This window comes from Polyodon spathula, chromosome 1, assembly GCF_017654505.1.
Source record: "Polyodon spathula isolate WHYD16114869_AA chromosome 1, ASM1765450v1, whole genome shotgun sequence".
NCBI lineage: Eukaryota > Metazoa > Chordata > Actinopteri > Acipenseriformes > Polyodontidae > Polyodon > Polyodon spathula.
Window position 1 is genome coordinate 65,169,595 of NC_054534.1, and position 18,285 is coordinate 65,187,879.

General features: G+C 39.4%; 2 protein-coding genes across 8 annotated transcripts in view; both read right to left on the minus strand.

The window, feature by feature from the left end:
* The window catches only part of LOC121320935 (protein FAM13A-like), an 80,130-nt gene extending 74,623 nt beyond the window's left edge, over window positions 1-5,507 (minus strand). For all 7 annotated transcript variants that reach the window (XM_041259796.1, XM_041259778.1, XM_041259768.1 and 4 more), the window contains exon 1: window positions 5,280-5,507. In XM_041259796.1, coding sequence (XP_041115730.1) covers window positions 5,280-5,357 — 78 coding nt within the window. In that variant the 5' untranslated portion in view covers window positions 5,358-5,507. The remainder of the gene's footprint in view (window positions 1-5,279) is intronic.
* A 4,069-nt stretch (window positions 5,508-9,576) lies between these two features.
* zgc:154142 (uncharacterized protein LOC555481 homolog) overlaps window positions 9,577-18,285 on the minus strand; it is a 32,618-nt gene continuing 23,909 nt past the window's right edge. Inside the window, exons 16-26 of the mRNA XM_041263030.1 lie at window positions 17,542-17,705; window positions 17,245-17,431; window positions 16,248-16,466; window positions 15,254-15,394; window positions 14,493-14,729; window positions 13,810-13,992; window positions 12,565-12,677; window positions 12,136-12,230; window positions 10,891-11,165; window positions 10,397-10,557; window positions 9,577-9,771 (exon numbers count right to left, since the gene is read on the minus strand). Of these exons, the coding sequence (XP_041118964.1) occupies window positions 9,577-9,771; window positions 10,397-10,557; window positions 10,891-11,165; window positions 12,136-12,230; window positions 12,565-12,677; window positions 13,810-13,992; window positions 14,493-14,729; window positions 15,254-15,394; window positions 16,248-16,466; window positions 17,245-17,431; window positions 17,542-17,705 (1,970 nt within the window). The remainder of the gene's footprint in view (window positions 9,772-10,396; window positions 10,558-10,890; window positions 11,166-12,135; window positions 12,231-12,564; window positions 12,678-13,809; window positions 13,993-14,492; window positions 14,730-15,253; window positions 15,395-16,247; window positions 16,467-17,244; window positions 17,432-17,541; window positions 17,706-18,285) is intronic.

Below are 18,285 nucleotides of genomic sequence, written 5' to 3' on the forward strand. Positions count from 1 at the left end.
AGAGCAAAGAAGTGGGGAACAGTCAACCACTTTGACCACAAGTGAATCCATGAGAATCAGACGAGATATTCACCACACTGTAACATAACATTACAGTGTATTAACAGCTGCGGGTGTGAAGTCCATACAGGTCTTTTCTCAATGGGGAACTCTACTTTTTTTAAAAGCAAAAGGGGAGGGATGTGAGCTGTGTTCATGTAACTAGGAAATGGGAGCTGGTATGTTTACATTGCTATAGCAATTGGTGTAACCAAGGAGCGTGACTGAATGCATGCATGCTACCAAGACATTTTAAACTACCTAGGTCTGCATAGGAGTGCATCTCACAGAATAAGACTCCAGATCATTGGAAATATGCTTTTCTTTGAGTTTTTTTTTTTTTTTTGTAGTTGTTGTGATAGAAAGTATGGCTTTGTAGAATTGCCATGAGGAATAAACAAAACATTTACTGCAAGTTAAGAACAAGTTCCTTGATATTAAACATGGCTCAGAAGTAATGGGAAATGGCGACTTTTTTAAGCGGTTAAATGCTTTTAGAACTGGGATCAGTATGCAATATAATGAAGACATTCCACAGCAATCTGACTGACTTAAAACCGAAGCTTCTCTGAATACATTACCATCTAAAGCGTATGTGTTAAACAGATATCTCTAATCAAATGGAACAGTAGATTTACATGTTACAATCAAGCAATTATAAACTCTGTATGACTGAATCACATTTCATGTGTGTACACAAACAGACAGGTATAACAGTGTAAACCAGTAAAGTTTAGCCGGGTTCACAAAGTGTTCAAACAATGTCCAAGACGAGATTTCTTCGCTCTGTACCCTATTTCCTTAGGCACAAGTTTTTTCTTTTGTTTACTGAATTAAAATGCACACAACTCAATGAAAGCAGCAACGTCACAGCGCGCAGCTCTTCAATTTAAAGCAACAGTAGCATAATATTGCGCAAACCACCATATAATTTTTTTTGCTGTAGTGTATTCAGAATAAAGTAACACCTACCATATAGCAATCTAAATATTCTGTTTAATTCTAACAAATAACATTTATAGCAATCTTAGTGTAAATATTGTAACCTGGCCAAAATAGACAATACATTCCAACATTACAATAGTTTAACTTTACTAATTACAACTAGCCATCAAGTACTGACATCAGATGAATCCAGGTCAAGTTACTTTGTTTATTCAATAACCTGTAAATAATTCAAAACAAGGACACCTGGTTGTACTTTTAATAATCAGTGCAAACGTTGCCGTTACTCCATCCATTCAGAGAAAGTCAACAGTAGATGTTTTACATTGAACTACAGTCCAGAGTTAAAAAAAAAAAAATTCCTTTCCAACTCCAAGTATCTTGCCTTTTCTTATAGTTACTGCGTAAGTTATTGAAAATAAAAACCATCATGAAAATATATATAAATATATTGGGCCAGATACAACTGCATCCGGGCCAGTACAAACACCAGCTCGGTGGCCCGAAGGGCCAGTACTTAAAAATCTAAACATAGAGCCCTGATTTTTTAATTCACTCTTTTAACAGCATACTGCCTTACGGCTCTCTTCACTGAAGATGAACTGAATGTGCCGTGGATATTATTTGTGCTCTTTGCACACTGACATGCTTGAATGAGCATATGCCACCTAACATTGGTTCCTCCAAAAGACAGATCTGAAACCAAAAATAATTGGAACAAAAAAAAAAAAGTTAAAAAGTGTTAGATGTAGACTGACAGATCTAGTGCTGCAAGAACCGATTACTCAGATTGCGCTCTCTACAAAAATCAGGTACTGGCAATCAGGTACAGGTCACTGGTGGTGTTTGGGCTAATTTACCATTAAAACATAATCAACTGAAGCAGCAGCAGCTTGGATTCGTGGTGGTTTTATGTCTTGGACTCTAGAAAACAGCAATCCACACAAATCCAAGCAGCTGTTTCTTCACTTGTTTCACTCAGAATGGAAAATTAGCCCGATCAATCCCAATGAACTTCACCTGTGGAGAGCCTGATCGGAACAATCAGTTTGTGCAGCACTAATGCAGACTTAGCATCTATCTGTATGACATATCATATTTCTCAAATAGGAGTAAATCTAATAGTCTGTATATTTTACCAAATAATTTAGTCATATGGCTCTATTAACTGAAAAGGCCAGTATAGTATGCACACATACTTTTTTGTTTTCTTAAGTTGCCCAAAAACTGTGCATGTAAACTATGACAAGTTAGGGCAGAACACATGTCCACAGCATGCAGAATATTCTATTGTACACCTACGCCTAAGAACTAGATGATGTATCTTTTTAGATGTTGTTTCAAACATCAGCAAGTTTCAGCATGCTTCTCTGAGTTACTGTGGGTAGCCCAAATGACCAGGAAGCGCATTAACTCATCAACAGCTGCACTGATATTTCCATGCTGTGCTAGTCACTGTCAATATGTACTCTATTCTTTCATGTTGATAATTTGAGATTAAAAAAGCATGTACTGAGTGGCTTTGAAATGCAAAGTACCAAACTGCATCACACAACCTGCTTAAAACAATATAAAAATATATATTCTGGTACTTACAGTACAACATGAACTTAAAACAAAAAAGTTTAAGAGGTATGACTGTCAGCAGTCCATCTTTGTTATTATATTGTCATTTTGTTTTAATAAATTTAGTAAATCTACCTGCTTGAAACTGTTAGTAAAAATCTAAGACTATCCATTATCCTAATATAGCATCAAAACAACTAACATGTACCTAAAAGTGTATCATAAGAACATAAGAAGGACATAAGAAAGTTCACAAACGAGAGGAGGCCATTCGGCCCATCTTGCTCGTTTGGTTGTTAGTAGCTTATTGATCCCAAAATCTCATCAAGCAGTTTCTTGAAGGATCCCAGGGTGTCAGCTTCAACAGCATTACTGGGGAGTTGATTCCAGACCCTCACAATTCTCTGTGTAAAAAAGTGCCTCCTTTTTTCGGTTCTGAATGCCCCTTTGTCTAATCTCCATTTGTGACCCCTGGTCCTTGTTTCTTTTTTCAGGCTGAAAAAGTCCCTTGGGTCAACACTGTCAATACCAACCAAGATATTTACTATGGAAGGCCATCTAGGTCAAAATTTAGTACACACGTTTCCAGTGTTTTGTGCACGTATTGATTTGGACCAATCAGAATACATAAAATACTGTATGTTCTAAATAAATGCAAATGAACTACGCTTTTTCTACATAGGGGCTGGTCATTTTACATTCATGTAGCGTAATTACAAGAGTAGCTAATCACCTTCGGATTAACATCTTTTTAATTTCAGACATTTACGTTTACAAAAAATCAAGAATAAGGAAAATCGCAAATCATGGCGGCGAGAGACTTTCTTCTAGGTGCAAATACAGATTTGCTGAGTGCTGCCGACTTCATGAGATTTTAACAATGAACACAATCATTTTTTTAAAATTGTATAATTATATTTATTTCAGTTTTACGCTAAAATATTGAGTTACCATAGCTAATATTTGATTCAATGTCAGACCTTTCAACAAAAGTACATATTAGTTACAGTCTCGGATGGTCCAGGTTTATCAATCTTTGACTAGATTTTACCCAATGCCGTCCATATACCGCCACAAATTGGGCGTGAATGGCAGATGTAAGGCGACTTAATTGGATCGTTTATTACACATACTATTTTCTTTAAATTCACTGGTTCTCATTTCATTTTCAGTTATCTGATTTTCCAAATTAGTATGTGTAACAATTTGAATTACAACACCGACTAAAATCAAATTAGAACATGTACTAAATATTTGAAAGTGTACTGAATAACGCGTTTTCACACACAACCGTCAGACTTCTATGGATGGCCATTCGGTCAAAAACGCATACCTAGTACACGTAATGATTTGGACTATTCAGAATACATAAATAATGCGTATTTTAAATACATGTAAATTAACTACGCATTTTTACGTAGGAGCTGGTAATTTTACACAAGTACCGATTCCCTTGTAATGACTTAGTATTCACAACCTAATTACACGAATAGCCAGTCACCTTCGGGATAACATAATTAGGAAATTAGAAAATACCGCGGCGAGAGATTATTTTCTTCTATCGTGCAAATACAGATTTGCTGAGTGCTGCCGATTTAGGGTTAACAGGCAACTCAGGAAAAAAATGGATTGTCACAGTTGTTCAGCTCAGATTTTTTCTTGCCCTGGCTGGAAACATTAATTGTAAAATGATTCCGTTTTTTCTACTGTACAAAAACTACAACAGTCTGATTGTTAACGGCGTTCAAAAATAAAATCAACAATTTTATGAATGATGTGTTTCACAATCTGTAATTTCCTGGACAGTGTCTATTTTTTATTTTCTTATTTTCTTTTTTTTTTTTTTTTTTTTTTACTTTAGTCAGATGGCAATAAAAAGAAAATAATTAATTGTTACGATCTGCAATAATTACACCCAATGTTTAACTGTTAAATGACGATTAGGTTATATACAGTTTAACTGTTTCGCGGAATCACTGAATTGAAGAAAAAAATGTCCAGATTTTTCAATCTGGAATCTGTTAACCCTATAGGCCTACTTCTTATGACAAACAATGTTGACTGACACGATTCAGTTATCCATACGTTTTTGTTTTTTCAATTTCAAATGTAAATCGACTTTTAATTGGATAATTTATTACACATACTGTTTACTTTAAATTAATTCTCATTCTCTCGCTCTCTCTCATTTTCAGTCATCCGATTGGCCAAATTAGTAAGTCTCATAATTAGAATTACAACAATTACAATAAAATTCAAATTAATACGTGTACTAATTAACGCGTTTTTGACCGAATGGTATTTCAGAGTCAGACTGCGTCTGTCATTTTTAACTACACGTTGCAACTGGCATGGCAGATCTGAGTTACTGTGCTCTTCTGAAAAAGCAGGCACACGAGAGGCTTTTGTTGTTGTTGTGGTTTGTTCTAATAAAAGCAAATATATATATATATATATATATATATATATATATATATATATATATATATATATATATTATATACATTATTTAATTAATAGGCGGGTTGTGCTGTTAAAATAAACACACTTCGTACATAAAAGTAAAGGTTTAAAATAATCGATGCTTGTTTGAGCTGTCTGCGAATAGAACGAGTGCTAGACAACCGATACTAGAAAGCTCAAGGCATAGTAATTACAAAAAACCAAAAACAAAATCTATACTGCCCTACTTTTCATATTTAAAAAAAAAGCAGTCTGTTTGTACTTACACAGTTGGCTAAGGCTCCTGCCCCCATTCTTTCAGGAAGAGTTTGCACAAACTGTTGAAGCTGCTGGCCCAGAAACATTTAACTAAAAACCAAGAACATTCCAGCAGTTTATCCCACTGATGACAAAGTGTGGACACTTGAAAAGGTAACATCTAACCATGAGGTCAATTGTCTGAAAAAGTCTTTGCAGAGGGTTTGAGTTTGCTGTATTTGCAATCCATGTCATCAGTCCCTTTCAGACTGAAATCTGAGCTCTTTGCTCCTATTGGCTGGATTTCTTGACCATGTGATCAAGAATGAAGAAACATCCCTAACCAACTTTCTCTTTTTTTGGTGTGTGAAATGAAGAAGTTCTTGGTGTTTCTCAGCACCAAAAATAAATAGACAATAATCTAAAAAAACATGAAAATCTCAGGTGTTCTATGAGACTTCAGTGTTTTTTAGTATTTGTTTTTAGTTTTTAGTTTTTAGTATTGTGTTTTGTCTTGTACAGTACAATGAATTAAGACCATTATAATTTCTTAGCCATGTGGGGTGATAGTGGATTTAGACAAAATCAGAAAAACAATGCCTGTAAGGTCCTACTAGTTTCAAGGTTTAAAAAAAAAAAAAAAAAACCTACTGCCTGCTTTTTCACTCTATTGACAATTACACTAAAATGAACTACAAAGCAAGGCACTTTTGTGGAACATTTCAACAGAATTGCTTCTTTAGAATTGTTTTCACTGTGATTACAGTACTGAGACGTGTTGACATTGAGATTCAAATTAAATTGGGACAGTAAATTTCCACTCAAAGTCAAAGGTTTATTCTATCAGTAGTAATGTTCAGCATGCTCACCTAGCACAACAGGTCATCGACATGGGTGGCGCAGCACCTCTATCAAGCTGCGGCCCCGCTGCTGCTGGGGGCTGTGGAAATGATCATCAGCAAGATGCGGGAGTCTGGTCGAGCCGTCTGACAGCCTGTGGGCTGTGCCGGTCGTTATGGTCCCTAAGAAGGATGGAAACTGGAGGTTCCGTGCGGACTACCGGCAACTGAATGAAGTGACCCGCAAGTCGATGAGTCTCTGGATTTGGTGGCTGGCTCAGCCTGGTTTAGCTTGCTGGACTTACAAAGCAGCTAATGGCAGCCTGACCAAAGACTGCCTTCTCCACCAGTAGGGGGCTGTGGCTGTTTCAAGTCATGCCATTTGGACTGTGTAATGCGCCTGCTACCTTTGAGCAGCTGATGTAGAAGGTGCTGAACGGTATTCCACCACAGTGCTGCCTGGTGCACTTGGACAACCTACTGGTGCATGGGCCAGCGTTCCCACCCGAGGTTCTACGCTCCCTGCAGGAGGTGTTGCAGCGAGTAGAGACGACTGGTCTGAAACTGTACCCGGACAAGTGCGGTAGGTCACCTTCCTGGGACAGCAAGTAGGTGGGGAGGCAGCCGCACTGAGCTTGACAAGATCAGCTCTGTCCAGGACTGGCCCGTTCCGTCCGACAAACTGTGAGGGTTCCTGGGGCTTGCCTCCTAATATCGCTGCTTCGTCGCCCAGTTCGTCACTAATCGCTGCACCCTTACACTGGTTGCTGACTCAGGCACCTGTACTGCTTCCCCCTGATCCAAGTCTCCCATTCCTACTTGACACAGATGTCAGCAATGAAGGGATCGGAGCTGTCATTTCACAGCAGGGTGCAGAAGGAGAGATGGTAGTGGCTTATTTCATCTAGTCCCTGAACAAGGCAAATCGGTGGTGCTGAATCACCCGACAAGAGTTGCTTGCAGAGGTGCCGGCAGTCCACCGTTTCCATCACTATCTGTATGGATTGCCATTCATCATCTGCACGGATTATGCTGTAAGGGTTGCTGTTATTTCAGGAACCAGAGGGGCAGGTGGCACACTGGATCAAGCAGCTACAACCCTTCAGTTACCGGATCCAGCATGGAGCCGGGACTCACCACAACAATGCGAACGTGCTGGTTGTGACAGAGCAAAGCAAGGTTAGGGACTGAGAACAGCACTAGATGACCGCCACGATCTGTAGTGAGCTGACCGTTGATATCAGCCGTGGAGTGGAGGTGGCAGCAGGACCGGGATGCTTATCTGCAGCCAGTGCTGCGCTGGCTGGAGGAAAGCCGCTGTGGGACAGTATAGTCCTGCAGTCGTGAGTGACAAAGGCATTGTGGGCATAGTGGAGCAGTCTGGCCATCAGGACGGGGTACTACAGCAGGGGTGGAAGGAGCCAGCAGAACGGGAGGTGAGGTGGAAAGTTGTAGTACTGCACTAAATACAGATGGCGGTACTACACACTCATCATGGCACACCGGGTTCATGACACTTTGGGGCTGCAAAAACATTCAAGCGGCTTCGACAGGCGTTCTACTGTGGCTGCTGCCGTCGGTAAGTGGAGGATTTCGACAGGCACTGTGATGAGTGTGTCGCAAGGAAGGGACCTTAGGGCCAGTCTCACGCCCCAATGCAGAATTTTCTAGGAGGGGAGCCCATGGGACGGATGGGGGTCGATATCCTGGGCCTCTTTCCGTTGTCTGATCAGGGGAACCACTACATTGTGGTAGCTATGAACTACTTCACGAAGTGGCGAGGTGTATGCAACCCCAGATCAAGAAGCAAAGACAGTGGCAGAAGTACTACTGCATGACTTTTTCTGCCAGTTTGGAGTACCACAGGAGCTGCACTCGAACCGGGGGCACAACTTTGAGTCCCGGGTCTTTGCGGAGATGTGCCATCGCCTGGGGATACATAAGACCTGTACCACTCCGCTGCACCCCCAGATAGACAGGCTGGTGGAGTGGTTTAACCCTACCCTCTCCGCCCAGTTGGCTATTGTCATCACTAGCCACCAGAAAGACCCCCAGGGCCTGAGTACAGAAGGTGTTTGCAAGATTGCCTGGACACCATGCATTGCTTTGCCTTCCGTCAGTTGCAGGCTGCAGGCGGCCACCAAAAGTAGTACTATGACCTTCGAGTATGGGAGTAGTACTTTTTTTGGCCAGGGAGTTGTGTGGGTTATAGCCCACCGCCGTAAGTGGGGACGCTGCCCCAAGCTAGACAGTGCTTGGGTGGGACCTTGCCAGATTCTGTTACAATTTGGGGAGGTGACCTATCGGGTCCAGTTGCCACCCAGGGATCGAAAGGTGGCTATCCATCAGGAATGGCTTGCCCCATACTGGCAGGGGCGCAGTGACTACCTGGGGGCTGGACCCTCAGACTCACCTTTGCCCAGGACTTCCACATTTGCCAGATGTTACCTTTGCCAAGATGAGTCCCGCTGGCAGCCCACAGCCCACGTCTGCGGTTGGGGGCACACCATCGGCTGTCCCTTTTCGTCGGCCACAATGCCACAGACATCTGCCTCGCTGCCTCTGGGACATTGTTTGTCTCCTCAGGGACGAGAACTAAGTATTGCATTCAGGAACTGTTAACTTGAGGGATTTGATTGCTTGCACCATGCGACAGGGTGCTGGGACTTGGCGTTGGATCAGGCAGTCTACACGGGGTTACCAGGTGCAGTTCACTTGAACCCCATGCGGCTGAACAGGACTCTGATTGGGTGAGGAATGTTATAATCTGTTACATTGTTGTTAGTGAGCCACACATAATTGTAACATTGTATTTTCTGTGTCTGGGGGGGATAAAAGAGGGTGCATCAGGTGTGTGAGTGTGTTTGGATTCAGAGAGTGGAGAATCGTGTGCTGTGAGTCTTGTTACTTTCTGTGAACCTGTTGCTGCAAACAAAGAACCTGCCAGCTATTGAACTGGGCTCTGTTGTCAAGACTGCCTTCTTTTTCCATTCACAATTTCATCCACTGCTACAATATAATGATGTACCGTATTGTCATTAATATATAATATTATACCTCCTGATATACCTAATATACCTCCTGATGATACAAACAGATACACTTGATAGCTTGACAGGGGTGTCCCTCCTCAATGTAACAGTAACAATAAAAACAGACATGCACCCAAACCTGCATGGGTTTCTTTTTCTTTCTTTTTTTTCAGTAGATTTAAGTGAATTCGCCTAAAGTCATGCGACACATTGAGAAGTAGCAAGGGAGGCAGCGCTGCCCTTAGTTCATCTTTCATGCACAATAGTTCCTAATACCACATAACACAGCAATGAGAAGACAATGCCAACACCAAGTAGGGAACTCACAGGAACATTTCACAGCAATTCTTCATCATGTTTTATTGATCTTTAATCACTATCCAGATCTTCAAGCATTCAAAAAACATTTTACATATTCATTCATTTAAAAGCACAAGGAGATTTACATCTTCATTTCAAGGAATGTTCTTTTCATGAATGAATTTCCTAATGATGTCTTCAGTCCAGTCTATAAAGGCAGACACTCTGGTAAAAACTGAGGGTTTTTTGTCCACTACGCAGCCACGCGGCCCGAAACTGATAACTCCATGGACCTTCCAGACAGCTTTATTACTCTCTGATTGGCAGACAAGTGGCCCCCCAGAATCACCCTGGATCAGTAGAATGAACAGTGTTATGGTTTAGTCATCCATATTTTGCTCTTCTCAGACATAAACATAATTCACGTGGCTTCACATATGAACACTTATTTTGACTTATCTACCAGACACACTGTTTCAACCACTCTTTGATTTCACACCATAATGGCTGTTAATTTGTGTTTATTCTTGTCTGTAACAACAAAAAACACCTGGTTAATATCTGTTTATGTCTGATATGTTAGCTTTTGATGGTTATTTATTTATTTATTTATTCTTGGGCTAACAGTAGCTAGCAATACAGTGAAGAAAAAAACTAATTTGAGGCATTCTTGGTTTTATTGAGATCTTATAGAAATACTTAGACGAAAGTTTCAATCTGAAGTTTCTATCAACATCTACATGTATTGTGTTCTTCTAAGCACAATATATTTTATGTGTTTCAAGTTATTTATTAAGAGGTTACTTTGACAAACCTGAGCTTGTTACCTATGTTGCTATTCTGACCCATAGTAAAACCTGGAATGGTAAAAGCTATTATGCAAGGGAAATCTAACAGTATTTGCATCCCTTACCCTGCCTATTACTTTGTTATAGTTTCATCCAAACTGAGTGTTTCGCAGTAGGGATCAATTACCTGACAGGCAGACTTGAGTTCATTGGGGGTCTCGAACCCTGCACAGATCATGGAGGGTCTAACCTGGTTCCACCAGTAGACAGGTTTGCTACAGGTTTCATAAGGAACAATGGGCAATGGGGCCTGATTTAATTTCTTTGCAACAACTGGTAAGGCTGAACCTAGGTGTAAGCAAGAGGTATGCATTAACACAGGACATAACTGTTTCAGTGTGGAATAAACACAATCAGCAGCACGCACAATATAGGTACAACATCACATATCTGGTGTTGTTTCTGAAAAGCTAGGCCTCTGAATTATTAACTGACTGGTCCACTGATGTTCAACAAGTGACATTTACAACACTAAGCATCCCAGATCATATTAGAACTTGAACCTTGAAGGTATTATAAGAACTAGATCTATAAATACAATTCAAACAATTTACAAATGTAATTGTAATTTGTACAAGCCACAGCAGAGCAGGTTGTTACCATTAACTTTGTAATACTCACCCTTATCATCCCCCCACCCAGTCACATAGCAGAACTTTCCTTTGGGCAGTATATCTGTAGAGCTTGGTAGGCACGCAGGGCTGATTTCTCTGGTCATGTTGATTTTTTGCTTCAAGTGAATCAAGGCAATGTCATTAGAAATATCATTTCCCTCTGGATACCGGAAACCCTCATGGATAATGATGGCATCTATGCCAGAGCACTGCTCAGTGGGCTCCAAAAAAGTCATGTTGTGCTTGCCAAGGCACATTTGCCAATTGTTGGGTCTTGACAACCTGTTGAACAGAGACACAGAGAGTGTATCTCATAATAATAATCATTTTTAGTAAACAAATAATTGTTTTCATTAACATTTAACAAATCCAGTTTTACCAAGTGTGGCATCTTGGGACCTTTGCTGTGGAGCACATGGTCAGATTGCTGAATGGAGTGAGTGTCCAAAAGCAGTAACTTTTCACATAGAGTTTTGTCTTTGAAATATCTGCTTATTCCAAATTGAAATATAAGCAACAAACCAAAAGATCTTCAGCAGAAGAAAGCCGTATCAGTGATAATATTACTTATGCCAAAAAGTATGTCAGTAACATAAACTCCACTCCACAGCTGTTAATTCACTATGATGAAAAATTTAATGACCATGTGTGACAAAGTGAGAGAGAGAGAGAGAGAGAGAGAGAGAAAGAGAGAGAGAGATTTCAATTGTTTGTGTAGCGTTCGTCCACTCTGTGTTTTGTATGTGTCTATTCGTTTTGTTTGTCTGTTTATTTTGGCGTGAAGTGCCGTGTCCTGTCTTTTGTTTGTTAAACCCTTTTATTTTACGATAAACCGGCGCCAGCCAGCGCCATCATCATTTCATTTCATTTCATCCGTCCTGTGTTTTATGTGTTTCATTCCTTTTCCTGGTTCTGACACCGCCCACTTCGGCCGTCTCTGTGACACCATGACATAATTCAACAGTTTGTATAGAATAGTGCAAAATAAGAATTAGTAATTCCATGTTTAATCACAACTTGAGAAATGCAAAACTGTAAGTGTGACATACAGATGGACAGACTACTCCTTATTTCTCCAGAATTGGATACTCTCAATAATTTATGCTAAATCATGTTAATGCCATCTAATGACATATGTGCTAACAATCGTCTTCACTATAGCCTCTTTGCAGGGGGATTAATCCCCAGTGAGGAATGATCCAAAGCAGAAACATGGATTTTAAAGCCCAGAATAATGTATTATAAATCTTACTGCTGAAAACAGTGAGCAGCTGTAAGGACCCATTCTTCATGAATGAGAGTGCCTCCACACACATGCTGGAATGGTACAACCTCTATGATTCGAGCCTAGAAGAAAAACAGCTATTTTTTAGAGGATGTTGTTTAAAGTTGTTTATCATACAGATACATGATAAAGTCTGTAGTCACTCTTCATCCACATGGTATTTATCTGCACTGTTAATCCTGGGTAGGACCAGCAACAAACATGCTAGAGACAATGTAAAAGGTTGATTTACATTGCCTTTACTTTTCTGTGTAGATTGGCATGCCCTGAGGGAGAAGTTTTTTTTTTATCAACCCCTATTGTAGAAGTCTGGAATTGGGGAGAACTATTCTCCTAGGGCTATAGAATGGGGTTTCCCATGTGCTTGCTGTCCAAGACCTTAAAATGTAAACTCACCTGCACTGATACTTGCCAGGGCCATGAATGGGGAATTGCCTCTTCACCGTTCACTACTCTTGCAATTTGGGTACGCGGGGGAATAGCAGGGGTACCACAGTTTGAGGGCCAGTCTGCAAATCAGGAAACCGAGAGGTTACACTATATTAATTGACCTAGGATCTAATACCTCTTTACAGCAAACCCATTTGTGATCCAGCCTATAGTCAACATAGTCTTTTAGAGCTTTATCTGAGATAGCTTTGTCTGAAATAGGAGGCTGTGTGGTCTGGTGGTTAAAGACAAGGGCACGTAACCAGGAGGTCCCCGGTTCAAATCCTGGCACTCGCTGTGTTACCTTGAGCCACTTAAACTCCTTGTGCTCCATCTTTCACACCCTAGGCTCTGTAAGTCAACTTGGATAAGGTGACTGCTAAATAAAGAAATAATAATAACAACACAGTATTGCATGTTATGTGTGGCGTGTTAGTGTTGGTGTATAGATTGCACTTCTACTTCACGTGCATTTAAAGTATTTAATAGTATGTGAGCACAGGATTGTACAAATTAATTCACGTGCTGGGATTCAAGTAAATAATTAATTAGAAATTGAATACTGGCACAACAGTACATATAGATGCATATTTCACTCACTCTGTGTTCAGGATGAAGGAACGGGAGAGAGTGAAGAGGTATAAATAGTTAAATTAAATAAAATCAATTGCTACATCATGCTGGAGGACCAGCATGGTGCTTGTTTGTTTAGTGTTCGTCCCTGTGTGTTACTGTCTATTTGTTTTGTTTGTCTGTTTATTTTGGCGTCAAGTGCCGTGTGCTGTTCTGTGCAACCTTTTATTTTCTGTGTTAATAAACTCACTGAGCGCCACAGCGTTTCCCCAGTACTGCTTTTCTGTGTGTGTACTCCTTTCTGGCCTGACTTCACCCTACAGTCAGCCTATTCACACACAGATACAAAATCAATATATGCCAGTCAATAGTAGGTTTATGGTTTTGTTTAGTGATGTTTGCTTTATCACACATGTTTATTATCATCAGAAAAGAAATTAAGAGTAACGTGTCAGTTGCAATAAATTATTCAAATGAGACAAGGATGTGACTGTTCTTTTTTGCCAAGTATTTGAATAGATAATTAGAAAAAATGCACAGGACAGCTTCAGGCACTTTGTATTTTGTATTGTCCATTTGAATTATCATTATGTCACACACTCACATCCCTACTGTCTTCATGCGTCATTATTTACTTACTGATAGAAACATTGTCCCAGGGATTAGAGGGTTTGGGTAGCAAGGTTGGAAAAACAAAAAGATCAGTTGTCCAGTATCCACGGAAACCTTTCTCCACATATTCACTGCCACTGTAGAATCGAATCACCACTTTGTTTCCTGTTGTCGTCAGTACAGGTGGGGCCAAAAGTCCACAAAACCGACCTTAATGGGGAAAAAAAGGTGTTGATTCATCATAATCTTCCCAGATGTTAAGGTCCAGGCTTGAAAATCACTGTAGGTTGTTACGTACTTGTTTTTCAAACAGATGATGTAGTGACAGACTTTTTGCCAACCTAAAGGTTTTTTCCCCTGGGATTTCACTTTATTACATTAAATAGAGTGATATACAGGGCATAGTACATTAAATACAAACAGTAAAAAATGCAAATACATTAAACACAGGCATAATAAATTAGATACAAGGCTAGGATGTGAATTCTAAACATTGTAGATGTGTGTATCATACAGAATCATATGAATAAGATGGAGTGAAAAACCTGAAATAACAATTTAGACAGCAGCTAATAACAGATATCAGGCTTAAAGAGCATTGAAAGCAAGATAACATAAATTAATGAATTAATCCTGACAGAAATCTAAGTTAGCAGAAGCCACAGAATCTGTTTCCGTTATCACTATTTCAGAATAAAATGAACACTTACCTAATTTAGTAGCATTTGCATGGTCTCCATCATACACATCCACATAATCCACACAGCTACCAAATAGGTTTACACCTTGAAGCTCAAAGTGTGTGAACTTTATGTGAATTGTCTTGCTAGGTCCCACTGTAATGTGCCATGTACAGAGCTTCTGTGGGGGGTAAGTGCCATTGGGCCAGCCTGGTGACACAAGCTCTCCTTGTTCACTGGTAAAATGACCTCCACAGCCAGCAATACCTGCAGAAAGATAAGGTGTGTGTCTCTTCTCCTTCATAAGTTTTATGTTAACCTTTTGGATCAATGTGCCAAAGTGACGGTCGACTGTGACATAACTTATTTGCTGGGATCTCCTTCAGGAAACACTGATGTTGCAAAAACATATGAATATATAAAACAGATATTAGAAAACATCTTTATTATCATAGCATTTGTTTTGTAATTTTTTGTAAGAAACTAGAAATTTGACTGATGATTCTGAAACCAAAAGCCAGAAGTTATGAAAACATAACAGATTGTAAAAATCCTAGTGGATGGCAACTCTTCTCTTCCTTATTATGTTTTTTTTTATGGAATGGACTCCAATAATAAAATATATGTACTATAATGTCATAAACTATATCTCTTCCATGTTTTGTGATGGGCTTGCATCATGCACCCCTTGGTGTTGGAGTTGTTAAGTGATTAATGTAATTTACACTGAAGCCTACAAAAGGAATGCTGCTCTGTCAACCAGCAACTAATGAATTGGGAGTGTGTCTTACTGGGAACAACCGACGGATCTATTGCTTTCCACGTAGCTAAGAAACCAATATCCACAGTCTTGGCGTTCGAGGTAAAATGGACTGTCATAGTGTTGCCGATGCTTACTACATCTGAAGGTGTTGTTTTACTGCAGTGGATCCCTAGAAAAAACAAATAACATTAATTTCATTTGAACCCCAATTATCCAAACCACTCTGTTCTCCCCCAACCCTTACCACCAGTCAAACTGGTATCTCAACACATTTACATTCAGTAGTGCCAATGTATTACCATTAAAGACCATTACGAAACAGGAAGTGGTTAAGTGTGACAGGAAAAGTCAAAAGACACTATCTGTGACATTTTACAAGTGTGACGAACACTAGGTGGCATGCCACATATTAATCTATAAATACTACAGTATTAATGTATGAAATGAGATGTCATATCTAGAGTTTATCAGTAAATATTTCTATCTATAAAACGGTTCTAAATTAAAGTTTGATAATACAATTTGAGAAACGTGTTGATGACAGGGATTTGCAATGTATTTTGTAGCTAATTTTCAATTGATAAAACAATTGTTGTTATTATAATTTCAATTATCAGTAAATGCTGCAGGAAGTTGTTTAAAATAAGAACAGTGTTAAGGGTTTAAATGAACACAAAATAGAGGTAAATGATAGAGAGGTAACACATTCTCACACACTTGTTATTCCAAAACAAAAATGTTTTGTAGTGTTGCTAACATGCTAATGTTCTGGATGGAAAATAAAACAAAAACATGGGGAACTTTCTTCAACACACAGACACCACAGTGCCATATGTTTCTTTGCCTGATTTAAAAGTGAACCTGTAGTCTTGCCTGTATTGTGCAAGTCCTTACGCTTGTTAACAAGTGCAGGCGCTCACCAAAACCCAGAGGAGGACTGGGCCTAAAAAACACTCTGAACTCTACCATGTGTGAAATAGCTGCATAACTGCTTGTATCGAAAGTTATAAAATACCCTGTACCTATGTTGCTTATTTCATCTGAGAGGGTGACTTGGTCATTGACACAATTCAAGCTGTCTTCCAGAGAGAAGCTCTGAAAATGCAGATGGACAACTTCCCCTGCTGGGGCTCTCAAATTCCACACACAGACGCCATTGTTTCTATAACTGAGCGGATACCGCATGGAGGAAAACGTTCCTCCTGTGCCCAACAGTTCCTTTGCTCCACCACAGCCAGAGGCTTTGAGAAAAAAAAAGAAGCAGCATACAATCAATTAAAAACATGGAAGAAATATTACAAATGCATTTTTAAGTGCTAGATAATTCCAACCACTTCCTTCTTCATTTCAATCCTGAATTTGACAAAAATACATCTTTACTGTATTGTATGTTTGGCTTTTTCAGCAAGGAGAACAGGAAAAAAATCAAACTTTTTTACTGAACTGAAACATAAGTAGAAAGGCATTAACCTTTTAGAATAGTTGAGAAAACACTAGATTTCCCATAAAGTTTGATCCTGTCTGGAGCCTCGGTAATTACTCCATTTATACTTTCTGGGCAGGAGTAACTGTCACGAATGTCAATGTCTGAAATTACTTTTAAAAATTGGTGACGGGGCTATGATAATACCAGAAGCTTTAACAAGAGTATACTGAACACATTCTTCAGTCCTAGCTAAAACTGTCACTATTTTTTTTTTCAATTTATGCTCAAGCAAACAGTGCAGAGCCTGTTTCATCAAAATGTTCAAATTTGGTATTTATGATTTCAACATATAATAAAGAAAATATCAGCATTGTAAAAGTAATGCCACTGTCAATTTAAAAATAAACTAAAGAGGCTTTCAGGGACTGTTAAGAATTGTTGGTTTTCATAGCCATTGTTGGGGGCTATATTTAATCTACACAACAGAATTATTGAGCTCTGTTTGAATAAAGACCAGTTAGATTTTCAAGTCCCTTTCATATCATGTTTATGAACAAAGCCACAAAATAGTAGTACATCCAGGAAGCACATACTGTTTAAGTCATAGATGTTCTTCTTGATAACTTGTTCTATCCAAGGGATGTATGCAGAGGTGCGAGTGAAGACACTGGGCTTCTTGTCCATAATGCAACCAATGGGTCCGAAGCTGGTAATGCCATGAACTTCCCATAGGGAGTTATTGATTGTGGACTGGCAAACAAGGGGCCCTCCAGAGTCTCCCTGTGAAATAGCAAGCAATTTAACAATTTTGCAGCGTGGGTCACCACCACATATCTCAACCTCCACCCCACCCTACCCCATTTACTGTATAAATACTGGCTCTTTGTTACCTGGCAAACTGACTTCAACTCATCAGGACGCGTATAGCCACCACAAATCATGGACGTTTTCACCTGGAACCACCAGTAGTCAATCCTTTTGCATGTCTCGTAGGGAACAATTGGGAGGGCAACTTGATTGAGGGACTCTGCAACTTTTGGAGCTTGGGAGTTACCTGAAACAACAGGAAGAATAACAACTGAAAATGAAAACTTCTATTATTTTTTAATATTTGAATATTTACTCAAATATTCAGTTTGAGTAAAATATTCAGGGCAAAGAATTTTCTGCTCAGAGTAGTTCAACACTTTTTCATATTTCCCTAGTTGTAGGGTAATGGACACTGTAGGGTAATGGACACAAAAATTTGAACTTCATAATTTTTTTACACAAATGGAATCCCTGATTTGTGTATGGAGGGGGGTAATCACTTCACAATTCCTCAGTTAGGGGGGTGAATAATCAGATTTATGCCCATGTTCTTAGAACTGCTCTGATCACAGATGTAGTCAAATACAGGGAAAGACTTAAACGTTTTAAACAGTAAATGGTATTCTTTTGAATTTGTATTTTTCTCATTTCTAGGCTAACTTCAGCATTTGTTTTAATATGTCATTTGGGTCTTGCAACAACAGAGGGAGCTTCAGGCATATACATGATGAGTGGAATGCCATTATCCTGGAGCTGCTGAGGTACATGGTCCATGGCTCCCATTCCTTATTAGTCTCATCCACTGATAAGGAATACTTTTGTAA